Genomic DNA, 23,713 nt, shown 5'->3' with positions numbered 1-23,713 from the left:
ATTTTGCATGAATTATCTCTTTACCCTTAACAATAATCACATGAAATTCTAATTATTAATAATCCCTTTTTACAGAAGAGAATGTTGAGAATAAGAGAGGTAGCCCAAGGTCACATGCTAGTAACCAAAAAACCAGATGCATTAGAACCAGGTCCGCCTAACTCCAAAGCCTCTATTCTTTCTCTTACTATGCTGCTTATCATCACAAAGGAGAAAATAGCTGGTGTCTAAGGTACTTGAACAACACTGTAAAGCTGGAATGTTGTAAAATAAGATTTCGACTTAAGATCTTCTGATTCTGTGTCCCTGTATAGTACCTAGACATTTCTGTACAAAATCTTTTTTTTTTTAAGATTTTATTTATTTATTTATTTATTTAGAGAGGGAAGGGAGGGAGAAAGAGAGAGAGAAACATCAATGTGCGGTTGCTGGGGGTTATGGCCTGCAACCCAGGCATGTACCCTGGCTGGGAATCGAACCTGTGACACTTTGGATCGCAGCTCGCGCTCAGTCCACTGAGCTATGCCAGCCAGGGCCCAAAATCTTTATAAAATATAAAGATATAGCCAAAGTATAAAAGCTGGTGTTACAAGGAGGGGGGTAGGGTTCTGGTGAGATTGCTGGGGAGCAGGAAAACCTGCCTGCCTGCCCCAGAGAAGGGAGGAATCAGTTATGTGCGGGGGTGGGGGTGGGGGGGTTGGGCCGGGGACGATGACACAGACACATGGACGGAGGACACAAGACATGGGGGACAGAATGAAACCACAGTGGCCAAAGCAGCTTAAGTGTGATAGATTCCCATACCCCAGGTAAAAGGTAAACAAACCATGTAGGCAGAGAAGGAGACCCTGTCCCTGGACAGAGATGCTGTGTATGGCTAAAAACCCTCCTATGCCCCTTTAGAACATGGCAGCAAGGGAGACGGACCTGCCCATCTAACCAGGTTTGGCTAGAAAAACAGGTAGCTTCAGAAGTGCATAGGATTTGGGGCCTGGTTTTTTAAACAGAAGATGGGCAAAATCTTGCCCTTCTGCGTCCCCTCACTTGCTAGGTCATGGGTTTTAAGCTTACCGGCCAGTAGGCCCTGCAGCCCTGCAGTACAGGCAAAGTGACACTGTCTGGCCCAGGCCTGTATGGACTTATTGGCCAGTGGACGGCCAAAGGGACGAGTGCCTGTGGTGGGCAGGAGTGGAGGAAAGGGCAGAGTGTAACAAGTAGGGCTCTGGCAAGTGCGCAGACTCCAAAAAGGTGCCTGAACCCTGATTGCCACTGAAAGCCGCCAGGATGATCATGCTGCAGCACACGCACTTCCCCAAGGACAGTATTTTAAATGGATAAAGGAATTCCAGGTGCTGCTTTGAACTAATCTGGTAAAAGGCGGTAGGGTAATTTGTCTGGTTGTTTCATAGAAAATGGGCTCTGAGACAGAAGCCCGTCATTCTTCCAACATTGTGTAACCTTTGAATAAAGGATCCTCTTCCTCGTCAGCCCCTGCCCCCCACCAAACCTCTGCCTCCAGAGTCTGCCTATTGGGCAGCAAGCAATAGAACCCAATATGCTGTTCAGTAAAAATGGCTCCAAATTTTCCCCTGAAAATTTGCAAGAAGTAGCACAATATGTTAATGTGGTATTTGTACTTCCATAGAAGACTGTAACATACAAAAGGTCTAATGCACACAACCTCCTTTGTTTTCCAATAGCGGCTAAGCTGATCCAGACTCACTGTGCCTCTCGACAGCACAAAAAACTAGAAACACTTCTAAATTTGTTCAATCTCTTGGCCAACACAGAATGAACATCTAACCCAGTAGGTGCTGGGAACTGTGATTCCCCAACCCTCTCTTCTGGTTATCAAGGAACTCCCCTGAAACCATCTCTCAGTGCCATGACTGTTCCTTTTTATTTCTTTCTTTTCCTATTCTTTTCCCAACTTCTGCTCCATTAACCAGAAAGAAACCTTTCTTACCTCATTTGTTAACTTCGACTTAGTAATGACAACTTTTGGCAACTATTGAACTCCCCTGTAAATTTTTCTTGTATAGCTCATGTGAGAAAAATATTTCCCAGCTTCACTAAGCAGACACCAGGAAGCAACAAATGCAGAATGTGAATTCCTACAAAAGAATTGTCTTAGACTGTCTTCAAAAAGTTAGTATTAAGAAAAGAAGAGAAAAAGACATGAGGAAAAATATAAGGGAAATTAATCTAGATTTTAAAAGGATAGAGTGAAGCAAATATAATGTGTGAACCTTAACTAGACTGTTGTTTGAAAAAAAGCTATAAATGAAATTTTGACACAACTGGAGAATTTGGATATGGCCTAGATTTATTATGACAATACAGAGTTGTTATTTTACTGATATATTTATGAACCAAATGTCATGATGGCTGAAATTAGTTTCAAATGGTTCAGCAACACTAAACCTCTTCTTTGAAATGTATATAAACATGAGAATGTCTGTGGCAAAACATTGATTATTGTTGAGTCAAGGTTGAAAGTATTTAGACGTACAATGTAAATTCATCAAATTTTTCTGTATGTTTTACATTTTCAAAATGCAAAGTTGGGTTAAAAAAGAGAAAGATTAAAAACCATTTGACACTTTCCACTTGTTTTTTGATTTCTAGTTTTTTGATGTGGCAGATATAAGAAATTTCCCCTTTTGGTCTACAAAGTGCTGACTGCTTGCTAACTCTTGGAATGGGTTACCACCCTAGTTAGACTGCAGAAAAGTATACAGAATTATGACACTGCTCTTTCTTCTGTACACACAATGTATTTTACATCACAATACTTTAAACATAAAACCATACAATTTTCTCATGTTGCCAAAGATGAAAATTTGTATTGCACAAATATGTCCTTAAACTATACGGTTTACAGTCTCCATTAGAATCTCTTACACAAGGGCAGAAATAAGATAAAGGAGTAGCAAATTACACTTTCGTAAAATCTTTTAAGTTTTTGCATATACCTTATACACTCTCACAGATGTTTTTTCTCTGTTAATTCCATGTCAAATACTTTTATATTATTATTATTATTACATTTTTACTCTTAAAAGGCCAAACCACTCCCACAGACCCAGCTCTCATGCAAAGCATGCAGAAAGGAGGGGTATGATGAACTTTATAAAAAAGAAAAAATGCTAGCTAAGGTCACCACATAGTTTTTGCTGGAATACATGACTGGGAGAACACTGTTTAAATGTTTTAGAAACCCATACTTCTTCAAGATACAATTATAATGTATGACTAAAACCTCATTCACATAGTTCTCAGACCATTTTCCACTTATAATTAGACTTAAAATTTATTACTATTCCAGACTTATGAACTACTGAAAAATGTTTACCACAAAATACCCATAAAGGTAAGAAAAAGAGTTAAGTGAAATTCACTTGAAAATGTATCAAAACTTAAAAACCAAAAAAAAAATTTTCATAAATAATTGTTTGCTTCAGTTACTATACTAAAGATATTTTCTTCCTATACATGGAAGTAGTCCTTTTCCCACTTGCTGGATAGGCAACTCTTGTGAAGGGTCCTTCCAATGACAGTGACCGAATAGTGCTGGACATCCTTCCTAACATGAGACAAATTAATCCTCTCTTCCAGCAAGTTATAATTTAGAGTAATGATAATCAAATTAACTAGCTATGGGGGAGAAGGGCTAGCTAATCTTATCCCCAAGCAACCACTCTACATTGCTAAGAATGTTGGGAAAACCATTTGGCAGAGAAACAAAAACAAGAGTAAAGGGGAAAACCGAAACAACCGTAATAGTACCAATAACAAAATATTAAAAAAAAAAAAAAACCCACAAGAGTACAAGCAACACCAGGAAAAGAAATGGAGAATAAGTACCTAAAAACATTCAGTTCCACAGAAGTCTGATTGTACTTCCTATACTTGAATTCTATAGTTTTTGGTACCAGGATAATAATTCTCAAATAATTTCCTTAAGAAAAAGGAAACAGGGACATCTACTTAGGTCAAGAACTTCCAAAGAAAACAAGTAAGTTAAATTAGTATCGTAAATACCAAAAAATCATTAGGCCATAGCAAAGCCTAGGATTCAATTACAAATCAATCGATTCTTCCCCAAAAATAGGATGTCAACCTTATACAGGGTTACCTGAGAAGACAGAACAAGTCATTCTGCTCCAAACTTGCTTTATTAGTATGTATTTGCTTACTTTTCTCAGAAATAGGATAAAACATTTGCAGTCCATGTTAAATATAATGAATATAATCAAATATATGTTCTAATATATTTAAATGTATCCTATTCTTTTAGAGAAAAAAAAAGTAAAGAGGCAGGATAGAAGGACAGTTAAATTCTTGAGTCCTCGGACCGACTCCTAGGTTTGAATCCTAGGTTAGTCCTGCCATTTCCTCATCCTATGACCTTGGGCAAGTAAGTTCTCCTGACTGTTACTGACAGCACAAAATGAATATGGTAACAGAATCAATTTTATAGGGTTGTTGTAGAAAATAAATGATGTAATATATGCAAAAACCTAGGAAACAGTAAATGTTCACTATTAATATTATTTTCATTATTGTTAGCTATCACTCAGGGGAAGAGGGCAGATTTCATAATCTGTGACATCAGAAAACTAAATTCCTTGAACAGGGTCATTCTCTTGGCATGTGCAGAAAATGAGAAACACAAAGATGTATTTATGATCCAAAAAAACCCCAGGAGATAATGGTAAACTCACATTAAGAAAAATCATAATATCTGGTAAAACCATACCCAACTGGTATGGCTCAGTGGATTGAGTGCTGGCCTGTTTGATTCCCAGTCCGGCCACACAACTGTGATGTGGGGCAGGTTCCCCAGCTGGGGTCGTGAGAGGGGCAAGGGATTGATGTATCTCTCACATATTGATGTTTCTCTCCCTCTCTTTCCCTCCCTCTGAAAATAAATAAACAAAATTAAATTTATAAAAGAAAAGAAAGGAAGAAAAACCATAATATCTATCACGGGGCCTCGCAACAATAAACTAAGAGTTTTTCTTTCATGAGGGATAGCTTGCTTTTTGAAACATTTTGTAAAAGCCTTTATTCAATAATCTGACTAAAACACATAAACAAACAAACCCCCCCAAAACCCAAAATCCTTATTCCTGAATGACTATCCAGATACAGCAAAGCCTCAGGATAATCTATTGATGTTAGAGGGAAGTAAAAAATCTGTAGGAGATTTGACCAAAAAATAGGGCAAATCTTAACTCTGATCTCAGAAAGTTTAAATTTTGAACCACAACTGGTTCAGAGGTAACTACAAAAATTCATTGCCATGGGACTTTTTGAAACATCTTCTGGAATAGGCAATTATATAGTTAAGAAAGAATTCAAGCTATTGTAAGGAGAAAAACAGCTCTTGCATCATGAACACATGATACATAACTTACAAAATATGAAGATCAAATATAAAAGAATCAAACTAAAAGTCAAAAATTATGTGGTAAGAAACAAGAAAGGGAAGGAAGCTAAGGGAGGAAGGTCACACTATTATAAATAATGTCAGCTATTTGGAGGGGAGAAGAACCAAAATGTCCTAATTTTTATAAGAAGTCCCAAAATGATTAAGTAAAAAATAAAACAGCAAACAAAAATTTTAAAGGGCTTGTACTTCCTTCCCTATACATTTTGAAATCAAATAACTCTGTAACTCACATTCTACTTCAGCATGTAGACATACACAACAATACTTCATTAAATTAAAAAAAATACTGTTTACTTTCAACATGTGATTCTAGGCTTTTTGAGGTTCCTCACTTACTGTATACATGGAAGACAATAAAACAGCATGAGAGCTTGTATTTCTGATGCCCCCCACTTCTTCTCCTTCTGTACCATTTGTGTTGTATTAACACTTTCAAAATTACAAACTCTTAGGAGAGCAGCAGCCTTCTTCATTTTCATTTACCTAAAAGCACACACATACAAAAATCTGCTCAGGCAAAGGTGAAGCAGATGCCTGACCAAATTAGGAGCAAAATGTACATGAGCAGACTTCCTCCTAAATTCCATATTTCCCTCAACTTACACATAGATCCTTTTTCTAAAAGGAGATTAGCTTTCTGAGGGTGCTATGTGGCCACAGTCATCTCGCAATCAGATTAACACATGTAAAGATGCCTTTTAGTAGAGGTCTTTATAAAACTGAGGCACAAGGAGCAATCCTACCAGGAATAACCAACGTGCCTTGTCCTTTACAAGACAAAGGAACAGGATTCCCTTCTCCCACTCCCTTCCCTGAGGTGAAGACAAAACCCATAGAGAGGCTAGAGGCTAAAGTTTAAAAAAGAAAACAAAAATAGAAAGTTGACATCCTAGTGTTACCAATTTCAAAAAAAAGTATTTAGTAACTACAAAAATATCCTTTCAGACCTCCAGCAGAAATAGCACATTCAGTTCCTCTGTTCCCTTTTTTCCTATCCTTTCTTAGTCAACAATTTAAGCAATGGCTCCAAACTCATATTCTTTTATGCAGACTCAATTCTACTTTTCAAAAATAAAATCAATATGTTAATCAATTGTATAATCAATCAACTAAGCACTAAGAATTATAAGTTATCAGTGTCCCAGGTTCGATTCCCAGCCAGGGTACATTCCTGGGTTGCAGGCCATAACCCCCAGCAACCGCACACTGATGTTTCTTTCTCTCTCTCTCCCTCTCTCTCTCTCTCTCTTTCCCCCCCTCCCTCCCTCCCTCCCTTCCCTCTCTAAAAATAAATAAAATCTTAAAAAAAAAGAATTATAAGTTATCATTAGCAGGACATCATTTTAGTTATATTCTAATATTAAAAAATTCACCAGTAAAAACAACTTAAGGCCAATGCTTGTAACAACAAATGGCAGCTAACATAAATGTAGCTTTTAATTACTATGTGCCAGGTACAGTGTTAAGCACTTTACACGCATTATCTCATTTACCTCTCATGATTCTTCTATTAAATATCATTAGTAAACTCATTTTATAGATGAGGACATTACAGAGAAGTTAAGAAGTATGTCCTAGGACAAAGAAGTATAAGCAATGATGCCACGATCTGAATCAGGAAATATGACTAAAATATAACTAAATACATATATACTGTGGTTTGTTACTTTTATATCTGCTTTTAATACTTTATACAATGTTTTAACCATACTGTCAATAAAAACTGATGCATAATTTGTCCTCAAAACAACAGCCAAATAAGGGATATCGAAACCAAAAATCAACTCAATCATGTAGGCACAGGAACTGCAGGCCCTAGTCAGTAAACCAAAAATCTGAGGAAAAGAGTTTCACAACAGTGTGATTAAAATGAAAGTCCCAAACTTTAAGTTTCATTTCTCGAAATAAAGCACAATTTAGTTAAATCTGAAAATCTGAATACTTTAATTAGTAATGCTATTTTACTTTTTTACATATTTTTGCCAATTATAGAAACTTTTTAAACTTTGTAATATAAGCTTCACATTAAGTATATTTGCACTTTGTATATTTTATTGAGTTCCCTTCCTTGAACTTTTTAAACTTTCTCAATACATGGTTCTAGAAATAATAGATTCTACTATATACATTTTCATTCCTGGTAACATTTTTCTAAACCATAAAACATACAACACTATTTTCCTCACAGAGTGTAAAGCCCAAAAATTTGCCACAATTCTATCTATTCCTAGAAGTTTTCATTAAAAAAAGGGCAAATTATTAAAAAAACAAACAAACAAAACAAAAAACCTTTCAGGTCAGTGTCCTAGCAACACAGAATCCTAAGAGCCTAGGGTTAAACTTCTTCTTTGCCATAATCAATGTAACAGGCTTTTCTCTAAAGGGGAAAACAAATTACCATTCGTTCAAATAGAAGAATGGATTTCCCAACCTATTCTGTCTTACCAAAAGAAAGTCTTAAATTTAAAATTCTGTATGGTTTCTGTTAAACTACATCTTGCAACAAGAAGGCATGTCACACAAAAATTCTATTGAATTAATAAATACTCATTGAATGTCTGTACAGTATGAAATGACTTAAACTTCCAAACGTAGTGAGAGTTAATAAGTCCCAAAATGTGTGATATATCTAAAATAATTCACAAATAATTATAGTCAGCCCTTTAGTAATGATGGCATTGGGGTGCTGATCCCCCAATGCAGGTGGAAGACCACATACAACTTGTGTCTTCCCCAGAACTTCAGTCATCCCTCGGTATGCACAGGGGATCTGTTCCAGGACACGCTGCAAGTAACAAAACCCAAGAATGCTCAAGTTCTCTATGTACAATGGCACAGAACAATATATACAGTGGTCCATACAACTGGCCCAAAATATTGTTTTTGATAGGCCATTAGCTGAATCCATAAATGTGAAACCTCAATACAGAGGATGCAGAGGGCTGATTGTATATTTATCGAAAAATATAAAGGTATATAAGTGGCCCCAAGGACTCTAAACCCAAGTTGTTCAAGAGTCAAATGTATAATTAAACAACTCCTTAGAAAATTCAGTCATGTAATCAGATGCTTTACAGGTATATAACCAATCTATTCTAATGAAATTGTTTAAAACAATCTTTTCTCAATAAATTTTAAACCTTTTTAGACTAAATTTACTGAAATGTTACTCTATGTGCCTGCCATACACACACACACCTCTACCTACCTTAAATTAACTTGTAAAGAAACAAACAAGCAAAATAAAAAATGAGCAGAGGATCTGGTTGTGTACTTCTTGAAAGAAGGCATATATGCCCTGGCTGGTGTGGCTCAGTGAACTGAGTGCTGGCCTACAAACCAAAGGGTGGCTGGGAATCGAAATTCCCAGTCAGGGCACATGACTGGGTTGTGGGTCAGGTCCCCAGTAGGGGGCGCATGAGGGGCAACCACACACTGATGATTCTCTTCCTCTTTTTCTCTCTCCCTTCCCCCTCTCTAAAAATAAATAAAATCTTTAAAAAAATAAAAATAGAAAGGACATACAGATGCCCAATATACATATGAAAAGATGTTCAATATCACTATTTGTCAGAGAAATGCAAATTAATAACATAGTGAGATTATCACCTTACACCTGTCAGAATGGCTATCATCAATAAATCAAGAAATAACAAATGCTGGCAAGGATGTTGAGAAAAGGGAATCCTTGTGTACTGTTGGTGGGAATGAAGATTGGTGTAGCCACTGTGGAAAGCAGTATGAAATTTCCTCAAAAAATTAAAAATGAGTCTCCTTTATGACCCAGTGATTCCCCCAGTGAGTCTACTTCTGAGGACTTATTCAAAGAACCCCAAAACACTAATATGAAGAATACAAGGTTTGTCCAGAAAAAGTCCAGCCATTGTTAATATAACAAGAACTTGTTTACGCTACATTGATGTAATCTGGCAGTCAAGGAGAGTGGACTGGAATGCACATGTGTGAACAACAATGACTTCACTGTATTAGTCAGTTGGGGCAGTAGATGCTGTTGAGTGAGCATGTGTACTGTGTGGCCATCACATTAAAAATGACTAAGCAAGTAGAGCAACAAATCTGCATCAAATTTTGTAATAAGCTTGAATATTCTGTGGAAACTATTTGGATGCTCAGAAGGCCACAGCTATGGGCAACTGTTGATTGGCAGTTTTATCATGACAATGCACCTGCTAATGCATCACTTGCAGAGTTTTTGGCAAAACATCAAATCACCCAGGTTATCCAGGCTCCCTATAGCCTAGGTCTGGCACTCTGAGACTTCTGGCTTTTCCCAAAACTAAAACTACCTATGAAAAGGAAGAGATTTTAGACCATTGATGAGATTCAGGAAAATATGACAGGGCAGATGATGGCGACTGGGAGAACTGTGTGAGGTCCCAAGGTGCCTACTTTGAAGGGGGCTGAGGCGTCACTGCCCTATGTACAATGTTTCCTATATCTTGTACCTTCTTCAGTAAGTGTCTCTATTTTTCATAGTACATGACTGGATACCTTCTGTACAGACCTCAAATATGCAGCCATATGCTCACTGCAGTGTTATTTACAACAGGCAAGCTATGGAAGCAATCCAAGTGCCTATCAAGAGACGAGTAAAAAAGCTGTATACACAATGGAACTTGGCCATAAAAAAGAATGAAATCTTACCATTTGCAACAGCATGGATGGACCTAGAGGGTATTATGCTCTGTGAAATAAATCAGTCAAAGAAAGATAATTACCGTATTATTTTACTTATATGTGGAATCCACAGAACAAAATAAACAAACAAACAAAATTAAAACAGACTCCTAGACACAGAGAGTGAACTGGTTGTTGCCAGGGGGAGCAGTAGCTGGGGCACTGGGAAATAGTGGTGAAAGGACCAAGAAGCACAAATTGGTAGTTACAAAATAGTCACGGGAAGTAAGTAAAGCACAGGAAATATAGTTAATAACATTGTAAAAACTATGTATGGTGTACTGGAAACATCAAGAGGAATACTATATAAAGTATATGATTGTCTAACCACTAAGCTGTACACCTGAAAATAATACATAATAAAATTAGACAAAAAAGAAAAAAAGAACTGGGACCTCTGGCCCAACAACCAAGGAGGAAATAAATGCCATGTGAGTGAAGTGGAGGCAGATCCTCCTCTGGGATCTTTAGATGAGACTGAAGCCCTGGCAGACATGCTCAGTGAAGCCAAAGGACACAGCAAAGCTACACTCAGATTCTTGATCAACAACAGGTGACATTTGTTGTTTTAAAGTCACTAAGTTTTGGGGTAATTTCTTATGTAATGCCATGGGTTAAATTGTACTCCACCTCAGATTGTGATCTTATTTGGAGACAGATGCTTTTAAAAATTAATCAAGAATTTTACAGAAGCGTAAAGGTTAAACTGAGATCATCAGGTTGGGACCTAACCCAACATGACTGGTATCTCTATAAAAGGGAGAAACTGGGACAAAGAGACAGACACCCACGCAGGAAAGACTATGTGAAGGTACACTGAGGAAAGATGACCAGCTACAGTTCAAGGAAAAAGGCCTGAAACAGATCTGCCTCTCAGAGTCCTCAGAAGTAAACAACTCCTACTTACTCCTTGCTTTCAGACTTCTAACCTCCAGACTATGAAGCAATAAATTTCTATTGTTTAAGCCACACAATATGTGGACACTGTTATGGCAACCCTAACAAATTAATACATGCAGCAATAGAGAACTAATACATATACTTCATTCAAAATAACTTTTACTGGCAGTACCAAAATTAGTCTCAGTGCAGGACTCATGTAGATAACAAAAGCTTCCAAGTTTTTATTCTGGAAAAAAGACATTAGTCCAGATCAGAAAATCCTAGACCGCATATTTTTTTTTCCCTTAGTTAACTGGGACTCCTGCAATCATATAATCTAATCTACTCATTTCAAGGACTGCTGCTGCCCTGGCTAGTGTGGCTCAGTTGGAGCATCATCCCATAACCAAAAGGTTGAGGGCTCAATTCTGGTCAGGGCACACACCTAAGCTGCCAGTTTGATCCCTGGTATCGTCACGTATGGGAAGCAACTGATCATGCTTCTCTCTTGTCTTAACTTTTTTCTCCCTCCCTTCCTCTCTCTAAAAGCAATGAAAAAATGTCCTCGGTTGAGGATTAAAAAAATTGCTGCTGCTGCTGCTAATGTGCCAAGAGCTGTTTTAAACACTTACCATATATTAATTCCTCATAAGAACCATATGAAGTACCACCATCATAAATTCTACTTTTAAGACAAAGAACTGATGTCCAGAAGTTAAAGTCAAACAGCTAATAAGTGGCCAGGATTTAGTAAATTGAGTTGCACAGAGAATTACTGATTTATAACTATCCAAAATCATAATTAGTAGTTGAGCTGGGACTAAATCTAATAGTACTTTCTTCTACCTTCAAATCTTTTTCTTAAAAGTTAAATACAAAAGCTTTTCTTTTAGGTGTTATATTCAAGCTTTGTACTTCTACCTTAAAAATGTGTGTGTATTTGATTATCTGCCCCCCTCCTATACCCACATACCTATGGTTACCCATTATCTTCCACTGCCTGAACCCTAAAATGCTGTTTTCAATTCCTGGCACTATTCTTGCATCTATGTTAATCACTTTTATAGATTGGAACACAAGATTTCACTTCCACAGTTTGGAAAATATAGCTTAAGCTCAACATTTTATATCAATTAAAATACAAATGCACCTGGACAGAGTAATACATTATTAGCCACCTGCATTTTGGTAGGAATAAGTCAGAGAACAGGCTTTGAAACACAGACAGCAAGAAAACCAAGGCAAATTTTTTAAAATGGCCCTGCCCTAAGTCACAACTTGTCCACAAGGATTGGTAGTTTAGGGGTTAGCCTTTCTTTGGGAGTCTGAACTACAAAATATAAAGCTCAGGAGGTGAGCGGAGGCGGCAACCAGGCTTCCCCTAACAAAGGAGAAACGTGAAGGAAGCCAGTTTCCAAAGAGCAGCTCTCCCCTGCGCGCTGGAGGGACACCTAACTGCATTTGGTCCCTGGGTTCTCTTCAGACAGCCCTTCTGCACTGCTGTCCCTGGGTCCTTTGGCATATCCTCTGACATACCGAAAAGACTGATAATGTCCTCTTTAGCCTAAGTTAATTTGAATTAACTCACATGCAATCAATAGAAAACCAACATGGTCAGAAAGTACCTACTCCAAAGCTTCAGAACATTAATGAACTACTAATAACCTCATGTAAAAAAATAAGCTTTTCGGTAAAAATAAAACAAAGTAAAACACTACAACTAAGGCCACTAGGTATCAATAGTTCTTTAAAGTGACTCACGACATAGTTGATCATTCAAACTAGCCACTTGAAGTAAAATACAATAGACTTCCAAAGCCTGTACTTACAACAAGATTTTCCCAGGAAAGTAATAAAGGAAATAATGCGTTGAAAACATGATTTTATTCTATGTAAGTGACAACAATAAAAGTAACAATGTTTTAAAGCCAGAATTGAAACTGAGGTGATTTACTCTAACATACCTGCTTCTAGTGCAGAAAACTAAAAGCCATCCTAGAAAGGAGGGTTACCCAAGTTTACCCAGCAATCAGTGCTAAAGAATGACTGAAATTCAGCTCTTCTGAGTCACAGTTAAGAGGTCGTGCTACAGTGCAGTGGTGCAGCAAAGACTATCATGATTCTGTTCCTGCTCCTGGTTCAACTGACAAAACAATCCTAAAACTAACCTGATACTCTGTTCTGGGCTGGCATGAACCTGCGCAGAAACAATAGGAGTGGCAGGCACCCTCCTCCAGAAGCAGATGTGGAGAAGTATTATATCTATGATGAAAGAAAAAAGAAATATTTTCAGAATATTTTTATCATCATGAGTCATTCATTTTTTACCGATTCTCTCTTTTTCTCTTTCTGTGTCACCAATGGTTTAATAATGGAACACATGATACTTCATTTAAGGTAGATAAAATTTGCTATTCAAAATCCATAAAGATTATAGAGTCATTTAATGATGAATTCTATACACCATCTAGTTCAGCCTCTTTATTTTTAGGGGTGAGGAAACTGAGACCTGGAATAGTTATGCAAAGAATCAATGTCAACACAGTTATTTAGTGGCAAAGCCAGGTTCAGAACTGAATTCTTCCCACTTCCAGTTCAGAATTCATTTGTACATCACAGATCACTGTCTCTTTTTGGAAATACAAATGAGCATAAAAGAAAAGAAAATTCATGTTATTTCTCTAGGTGTATTTGTAGATGTGGTATAGAGTTGAACTAATTTGCTGTAAATTAAAATCAGAAAACACTGCTCCCTCACTCAATGGTTATAAACCAACCTTGAGTTATTTAGCATGCCTTATGTAGGATATTTAAATATTTATTTACTATTCAGTATTTTAATATGAAAACACTAGTATTTGAATCATGAGATCTAGGTTCTGGTTCTTCTTATCTCTGTTCTCATCAAGTTCTATAATCTTGCTCTGGTTGGTGTAGTTCAGTGGATTGAGCAGGGGCTGCAAAGCAAAGGGTCACCAGTTCGATTCCCAGTCAGGACACAGGACTGGGTTGTGGGCCAGGTCTCCAGTAGGGGGTGAGAAAGAGGCAACCTCACGTTGATGTTTCTCTCCTTCTCTTTCTGCCTCCTTCCCCTCTGTCTAAAAATAAGGAAAATCTTAAAAAAAAAAAAGTTGTATAATTTTAATTCTTTTTTTGGTCCCAAAGTTCCTTTATTCTAAAATGAGGAGTTTGGACTAATTCCCATGGGCCTTCTAACTCTCCAATGTTTTGCCTAAGAATAGTTTCTTCTTTTTTTTTTAAAGGTAAAAATGTAAGATTTTTATTTTTCATTTTATTTTTTCCACTACCATTTATCCCCTTTATATGCCTTTCCACAGTCACCACCCTGCTGTCCACATCCATGAGTCCCTCTTTTCTTTTTTTGCTCCACCCCTCTAAAGTGACTCACGACATAGGAGCTGTCAGCCTGCTCACTATGAGTCTGTCTCTATGTTGCTTGTTAGTTCAGTTTGTTCATTGGATTCCACATATGAGTGAAATCACATGATATTTTCATCTTTTAGCAACATCATGCTTTTCTGATCAACTATTTTTATGTTAATCTCTTTGACAATGTTACTACAATAGTTTAAATATAATCAGTAATACTGCCTTCAAATATAGTTAATTATCATTCAAAAGCCTATGCAACAATAACCTAGTTTTGCTGCCTATCTCACTTTTTAAAAAAATAAGAACCCAGCTGGAAGTGGAAGGAAAAGTGTTTTTTAAAAATCTACCTCTTAGGTAGTTTCTGAGAAACATCCTGAATTATTTTCCCAAATTGGTTACCCATCCAACAAGATGTCACTGAGGGACTTGTCAGATGGCAGACACAGCCTTAATTAGACAGAAGACTTTAAAACAAGATTCCCCTAGTGAAGTACTGAGTGACACTAGGAATTCAAGTGACAGTGACGGAGTAGGCAGAAACAGCGAAATGTCTCCTAAATTGTAACCTCAGAATATGCCTTCTCTATTTTTAATATATGAATTGCTACATACAACAGTTATTTGTAACATGCCTTAAACTGAAAGCAAAATACCAGAATGAACATCCAGGTACCTGCTACCCAATTTAGGAACCTAAATATAGGTTATTGGTAATGTTCTACTGATTTGTTCCTCCCTACCCCATGCCCCACTTCTTTTATCCCTTCTGTCCCCTGTAACTGCTATCCTGTATTTTGTGTTCACCATTCTTTTGCTTTTTAAAAAGTACATCATATATGTCCCTGTACCCCAACAATACAGTGCTTTCATTTTGTTTGATTTTGTTTCTGTAAAAATTAAGTAGCTCCTATCCTCTAGGATACGTCTCTTCCATTCAGTATTATATTTTCAAGATACCATCCAGCTTGTTGCATGTACATGTAGTTCATTCATTTTCACTACAGAAAAACTCTGTATTGTGTGATCATACTGTAATTGAATATTTCATTCTCTTTACAACAGCATCTTGCTTTCCCCTGGGTTTGTTCTTTTTCTCCTTGCTATCAGGAACAATGTTATGAAAACTCTCATATACACATCTGTTGTTCTACAGATGCCAAGGTTTCTCTTAAGTATGTGCCTAGGAGTTGAGAAATATGCCTATATTCAATTTTTCATGAGGATAGCAATTTTTATTTTCTCAAAACTATTTTTAGAATTCATAATCCACCAGCAACAGGTAGTTCAAATTGATCCATATCCTCTCCAACATTTAGTCATGTCAATATTTTTTATTTGGGGGTATAAAATGGCATCTAATTGTGGTATCAACTTGTTATTTCCTGTTAACTAATGATACTGAACATTTCTTCAAGTTTATTGGCTAACCTGTGTTCCTTTTTTATGAAATGCCTATTCATCTCTTTTGCCCAAATCCTCAGTTGTTCACCCTTTACTTACTTTTTTTTTCATAGAAATTCTATGTTCTGGATGCTGATTATTTGGTTTTATAAACGATGTATTACCAGGTTCAGGCACGCAATGAGATAGAGAAGCAGATGCAGAAACAGCAGGCCAGACAGAACTGAAAAGAGCAAGCTAGAGTACCAAGGTTTCTCTAGCCCATTTTTGTAAATTAATGCACCACAGATGTCTGAAAGTATCAGAAATCTAAAATAACATGTAATTGATCCTATTAGAATATTTTATTGTAATATAATTTCAGCCAAGGGTAAATGCTTTGATGAGATTTCAGTGCACTGTAACTGCAATATAGTATAATTCTAGGTATCAGTTTTAAATCACAATTCAGACAGAGTTCTCATTTTGACCCTTACATTTTACATTTTTTATTTCATGCTTTCGTTGTCTCCAATTTAGAATGTCAGTTTTATTGCTGAAGGGTAAGTATGAATGTATATGAACATAGGTATGAAAATAAATTTCAAAAGTAAATTATGTAAACCAAAACACCACAGAGACCTGGATTCCAGACTTGCCTAGACAATCAGCTGTGCCACCTTGGACTAACCATGTCTTTAAGTTGGTTCTCTTATACCTTACATGGAAATTGTGCTGGGTAAATTTTAAGGACCTTTGAGTCATGCTTTCTGGCTTGAAAATCAATGAGGAAAAACGTTTCTTGCAGACAGCCCTGAAAGTGTTTTAGGAATCTCTTTCTGAGAATTACACAAACTAAGACAGATTAAACAGTAACAGAAAGCTAAATGTCTGGGAAAAAATTAATAAGCAGGGCTATAGCCGTCCTATGGCTTCTCAGGACTCCTAGCAGATCACCTGACAAAGAGCATCATACAGGAAAAATATCAAAAACCACCTAAGTCCCAGCTGGTGTGGCTCAGTTGGTTGGGTGACCTCGAAAACTGAAAGGTTGCCAGTTTGATTCACAGTCAAGACACATGCCTGGGTTGGAGGTTTGGTCCCCACTCAGACAGTATACAGAAGGCACCCAATTGATGTTTCTCTCTCATATCCGTGTTTCTCTCCCCTCTTCCCCACTCTCTAAAATAAAAATAATAATTAAATAAAAAAGTAAAATTTAAAAACCGCATAAAATCTGAATCCTCTATATTTTGTCTTTGATTTCTATATAAGCACTCAGAAAGAGCTTCCAGATCCACACTCACCCACTTAACTTCTACTAAAGTTACCAATTACCTGGATACTGTTAAATCAAAAAGCCAGTCAGTTCTTATCTTTCTTGACCCATCATTTGGCACCAAGCCCTGATACACTTTGTTTACCTGGCTTCCAAAAAACAAAGACTTTCCTGGTTTCATCCCATTTCACTGGCTACTCCTTCTCAGCCTCCTTTGCTATTTCTCCTCTCCTCACTGATTGATCAATGAAGTTCAAGCATTTACCCTCTCAGCCATCAGCAAATATATTGCTCTATCTACAAAATGTATCCAGAATCCAACCCCTTCTCATCACCTACATCAATACTTTGATCGTAATAGTAATTTGGTCATCTCTCAATTGGATTTCTTCCATAATTTAGTAACTGGCATCCCAACTTCTACCCTGCCCAATTTCAGTCCTTTCTCATCAAAGTAACCAGTGGTCCTGAAAATCTTACATAAGTCATATAAGGTAACATCTGTGCCCCAAATCTCTAATTGATTCTTCATCTCAGAGTAAATGCCAAAATCTTTAAAACAGAATGAAAGACCCTACATAATTTGCTCCTCATTACATCTCACCTCATTCCCCACTGACCTCCTTTGCTATTCCTTAACAAGACAGGCATACTCCTGCCTCACAGCCTTTATACGTATTGTTCTCTCTGCCTAGTTTTCCAAGAGACAGTTCTATCACTGCGTGTCTCACTCCCTTACTGCCTTTAAATCTTTGTTCAAACGTCTCTTAAGCTAAGGAGACAAGCTAAGTCTTCCCTATCCACTCTATTTAAAGCTATAACAACTCCGCTACCAGAATCCCTAACCCACTTCTCTGATTAATTTTTCTCCAATGTTACTAACATTCAGTTATTTCACTTCTATTCCTGTTCATCTATTTCCTCCAACAAAAACATAAAATCCATGAGAGAAAGAGCTTTGTTTGATTTGGTGCTACATCTTCAACGTCTAAAAAGGGGTCGGGCACACAGTAATCATTCAATAAACATTTTTTGAATAAACAAATGAAATATTACTCTCTTGGAGTTAAAAATGACAAATCTAGGCCCTGGCTGGTGTGGCTCAGTGGACTGGGTGCCAGCCTGTGAGCCGAAAGGTCGCTGGTTCAATTCCCAGTTAGGGACACATGCCTGGATTGTGGGACAGATTCCCAGTAGGAGCATGTAAGAGGCAACCTTGCACATGTTTCACATTGCTGTTTCTCTCCCTCTCCCCCACCCTTCTTCCTCTCTTCCCCTCTCTCTAAAAATAAATAAATAAAATCTCTAAAAAAATACAATCGGAGTTAACAAAATAACCTAAGTAATCATGGGACGACAGCTAGATTCTTCATGTAAAATAATCATTCTACTATTTCTTCAATAGATAAATGGAAACAGTAACTCTGAAGACTTCAGTAGACATTGTAGCTAATACTTCCATACACTTAAATAAATCACTATAATAAATAGCTCCTGCACTCCCCCAGATGTATTTTGACTCTGGCCATCCACAGCGTGACTCAAGTTATTTTCCACTAACTACTGTCACATTCAACAATGACTGGTTTACAGAGCCACAACACGAACACAAAGGCAAATATTCTAAGTGTTCATTCCAAACTGGTTCCTGACAAAGAACCAAGCTCTTTCTAAGTAAATAAAGTCTAAAAGCAAAGGGCAGGTATTTTTTAAAGCTTTAAATATTTTATTTGGAAATAATTTCAAACTTACAGAAGAGTTGCAAATATAAGAATACAAAAATCACCCTTACACCCAAATTACCACTTGTTAATGTCAGCTTATTATTTGTGTTCATGTGCTCTTGCACTTTCTTTCCATTCACACAGACATACTTTTTCCCCCCTAAACTAGCTGAGGACAAATTATATATAGCATGGCCCTTTGCTCCTTTGCTTTACTGTACATTTCCTAAGGACAGAGATAGACTCATCTGTAACCACAGTACAGGTATCTTCAGTAATGTGAACACTGTTAAATATATTAACTTATGATTTATATTCAATTTTTCCCCAATTGATTATAGTATTTCCCCCACTTGGTATGTGATCTAGCCTAGGATCAGATATTACAGCCAGTGGTTCTCTCTTAAACTTCTTTTAATTAAACTCCCACAGCCTTTCTTTGCCACTTACTATAGTTTTTTTGGTTTTGTTTTTTTGAAGAACACAATCCTCCCTACCCACTTTTAAGTAGAATGTTCCTCATTTTAGAACATTCTGAAGTTTCCTCATGATTAGATTTAGGTTCTACGTGTTGGCCAGAATGCTACACAGATGATAATGCATCACCTAAGGGTGCATTATCTGGAGTTACATCATATCCATCTGCCTACACTGTTGCTGGATTGTGACGTGCCTCCAGTTTTTTAAAAAATTCTTATTTTCTAGTGTAAAATAAGAAGTTCATGTCATATGTACCCTGACTGGGCCTGCAATCAGCCTTTTATTTCTCTAAAGAACTCCGGTTTCTTTGTGTTGGGAACAGTATTAGAGGCCAAGATTTTGGAGGTATGTGTGTCCATTGCTCTTTGTTTCTTAGCCTTCCTGTTGAACAGAGCTATTAGGAAATGAACACACATATATATTCATAAACTTATGTACACATACATGTTCATATATGTGTGTATATGCACACACATATAAACATGCATATGAAAATGATTTTAAAAATAACATATTTACACTAATACCTTCAACTGCAACCCATTCCTATAGGATTCATTTCTGCTATCTTCCATTCCATATTTGTTTCTTCGTCCTGAAGTCCTGGCTCCAACAACCTCAAAATATTTACTGAACACTCAAATAACCTCGAGTTGCTTTGTCCACATCACAACAAAAAATAATCTCTAGTAGAAAGAGTTAAAGAATAAAAAGAAAGAAAGAGAGAGTTCAGGATTTGTTTGCAATCCCTCCCTCTTACCTCCACACAAGATGAGGGTAAACAGTCAACTTCTGTGTCAATAAGTTACTTGGAGTCACTCTTGCCCTTCGACATAGGTACAGTACAATTTACATAGTTTGTTTCCGTTGATTAGATCTTCCCCATCCCCATCCTGATTTTGAATATGAAACACAACAGGCTTTGAAAAGTCAAAACTATGTGAAAAGGTATATTTTGAAAAGTGTCATTCCCTCCCATAAATCTTTGGTTCCATTACCTCCCACCATCTCTTCTTTTGGTAAAGTTAAGCAACACGTATGTTTTATTCCCCCTGTCCTTTTTTAAACAAAAGATAGCACACTGTGTCTGCATGTTAACATAAACCAGCTCAATCCAGAAGGGAGGAAGCTCTTCCCAAAGCATTTTATGAGATCAGAATTACCTTACACCGGAACCAGACAAAGACATTAAGACAAAACATCCAATATCCTTTGTGATCACAGATATAAAAATTTTAATGAAATATTAGCTAGCCAAATTTGTAATGTTTAAAAGAGATATTACATCATAACCAAGTGGAGTTTATCCTGAAAATACAAGACTGGTTCAATATTTTAAAAACTGATTAATATAATTCACCATTTAATAGACTAAAAAAGAAAAACCTTATGATAATCTCAATAGATATAAAAAATTGACAAATTCAACAGTGAATCATGATTTTAAAAACACTTAGTAAACTAGGAATAAAATGAAACCTAAACAGATAAATGGCATCTTTCAAATAAATACAGCTAACATCGTATTTAATGGCAAAAAAACAAATGCTTTCTGTCTTTAACATTACTGGAAGTCCTAGCCAGTGCAAAAGTATGAAAAAAAGCCCAAAACCATACATTACAATAAAAAAGTCTTTATTCCAGAAACATGATTGTCTATGTAGAAAACCTCACAACATCTACAAAAACACCTACTAGATTTTATAAGGGAATTTAGCAAGGCTGTAGTATACAAAGTTCAATACACAAAAATCAATCATGTTTCTACATGTCAACAATGAAACTAGAAATTTTATGGATATAGAATGTCATTTATAATAGAACTTCAAGAAACATGAAATGCTTTGGGATAAAGTTAACAAACTAGGCACAATTTGTATTCTGAAAACTCCAAAAACATCAATGAGATAAAAATCAAAGATGATCTGAGTAAATGGAGAGGTATACCATATTCACAAACTGGAAGACTCGGTACAGCGAAGATATATGTCACATGTCTCCAAATTTATCTGCAAATTCAATGTAATCTCAGTCAAAACTCTAGTAGACTTTTTAATTTAGGAAACTTAAAAATGATTCTAAAATTTACATGGAAAAGCCAAAACAACTTTGAAACAGAACAAAGTGGGAAGGCTCATATTATTTGATTTTCAGACTTTTTATAAAATTACAGTAAACCCTGGCTGGTGTGGCTCAGTGGATTGAGCGAGTGCCTGTGAACTAAAAGGTCTCTAGTTTGATTCCCAGTCAGGGCACATGCTTGGGCTGCAGGCCAGGCCTCCAGTGGGAAGCGCGTGTGAGTCAACCACACATTGTTGTTTCTCTCTCTTTCCTTTCCCCTCTCTCTAAAAATAAGTAAACACAATCTTTTTAAAAATTTGCCCTGATTGGTATGACACAGTGGATTGAGCTCCAGATTGTGAATCAAAGGGCCGTGGGTTCAATTCCCAGTCAGAGCACATGCCTGGGTTGTGGGCCAGGTCCCCAGCATGGGGCGTGCAAGACGCAACCACATATTGATATTTCTCTCCCTCTCTTTCTCTTTCCCTTCCCCTCGCTACAAAAGTAAATAAATAAAATCTTTACAGATTTTATGTAAAGCCTAGAGATTTAAATGTAAAACCTATGAAAATTCTAGAAGGAAACATGTGAAATCATTGTGACTTTAAGTTAGCCAAAGAATTCTCTGATAGGATATAGAGTATAAACCGTAAAAGAAAAAACTGACAAACTATTTCATCAAAATTAACTTCTGCACTTCAAGACACTGCTTTGAAAATGGGAAAAAACCACAAAAGTGGGAGAAAGTATATGTAAAACACATACCAGAAAAAAGATGAGTATATCCAACATATATGAAGAATTCTTGTATCTCAATATTAATAAAACTAGCAATCTAATTTTAAAAAAAAACAGATGCCAACACTTAAAAAAAGATATAGGTAACAAATGAAGCACATAAAAAGATGTTCAGTACAGTTAGTTTTCATGAAAAGCAAAATAAAACCATGTTGAATAATGCTGCTATGAACATTAGCCTTTTTATGGGTAAGCACTTTCACTTCTCTTGGGTATATACACCTAGGAGTGAAATTCATAGTTCATGAGGGATAATTTTAACTTTATAAGAAACTAACAGTAGTTTGCTAATGAAGCTATACCTTTTCACCAGCAATGTACGAGAGCAAACTTCTAGTTGTTTCATATCCTCACCAAATTTAACACTGTCAGGCTTTAAGATATTCTAGTGAGTGTGTGGTGGTATCACTCTATGGTTTTCATTTTCATTTCCCCTGATGTGTAGTGATGTTGAACATCTTTCTATGTGTCTGTATCTTTCTGTGTTAGTCTACTGACCATTTGTATACCCTTGCTGAAATGTCTGTGCAATTTTTTTGTTCATTTTCTGACAGGGTAAGTTGTCTCTTTACTGAATTTTAAGAGTTCTTCAGATGTTCTGGCTCCAATCCTTGCCACATACATGTTTTGCAAAGATTTTTCCTAACCTATGGCTAGTTTTTTTTCATTTTTCAAGTGGTGCAGCATGTTTATTCTAAGAAAATTCATTAGGCTGTACACTTACAATTTCACTTGAAAATTTCACTTTTCTTTATGTATATATATTTGAAGGAGTAGGATTATTTAAAAAGGATAACAGACTGCTCTTTGGAAGGTGACAAAATCTTTATCAATTAGTAAATAGCCTGAAGATGAGGAGATCAGGCTTGCACATACTAAAAACTGGAAAATATGTCTTTATACTTCTAATTTTAAGCTCTTCATAGCATTGGATCTCTATCTGATGCCTAGACATGAAACCTAAAATTAGCAAGGGAGAGAGGAACATGTTAAAGGCCTCCTTCCTGCAATTCTGTATTGCAATGTGACCTCTAAATTACAGACATTTCAGAAGATACTTTTTGTTAAGTACAGAGTAAGTTTTAAATGAAAATTCTTAGGTTGATAAAAAAAGATATTCAGCCTAAATGTAATTTTGAAAAACCAACACATGCAATGACTTTCAATAAGCATCTGATTGTCAAATACATATGCTAAAACATAAAAATAAAAACCACTACATATGTTTGCTTTTGTTGACAGCACAGAATAACATTATATATTAGATTGGCCAAAAAAGTCCATTTAGGTTTTTTTCTGTAAAATAAAAGATACCTTTTTCATTTTCACCAATAACTTTATTGATTTGAGTATTTTGAGTATGTCAACTATCTCGCGCTATTGGCTTCTAGTGGGTAGGGGCCAGGGTTGCTGCTAAACATCTTCCAATGCATTAAGACAGCCCCACAGCAAAGAATTATTTGGACACAACGTCAATAGTACCAAGAAACTTCACAAACCACTCTTAACACGTTCCATCAGTCATAGCATTTTCTCCATATGCTGCACAAATCTTTTTTT

General features: G+C 36.4%; 1 protein-coding gene across 1 annotated transcript in view; it reads right to left on the bottom strand.

The window, feature by feature from the left end:
- Positions 1 to 14,041, bottom strand: part of WDFY3 (WD repeat and FYVE domain containing 3) — a 243,909-nt gene extending 229,868 nt beyond the window's left edge. The window contains 1 exon segment of the mRNA XM_028505686.2: positions 13,207 to 14,041. Coding sequence (XP_028361487.2) covers positions 13,207 to 13,355 — 149 coding nt within the window. The 5' untranslated portion in view covers positions 13,356 to 14,041.
- Between the last annotated feature and the right edge of the window lie 9,672 nt (positions 14,042 to 23,713).

The sequence above is a fragment of the Phyllostomus discolor genome, chromosome 1 (genome assembly GCF_004126475.2).
Source record: "Phyllostomus discolor isolate MPI-MPIP mPhyDis1 chromosome 1, mPhyDis1.pri.v3, whole genome shotgun sequence".
In the NCBI taxonomy this organism is placed as follows: domain Eukaryota; kingdom Metazoa; phylum Chordata; class Mammalia; order Chiroptera; family Phyllostomidae; genus Phyllostomus; species Phyllostomus discolor.
The sequence above is the reverse complement of the archived record's forward strand: the minus strand, read 5'-3'. Positions and strand labels throughout refer to the sequence as shown.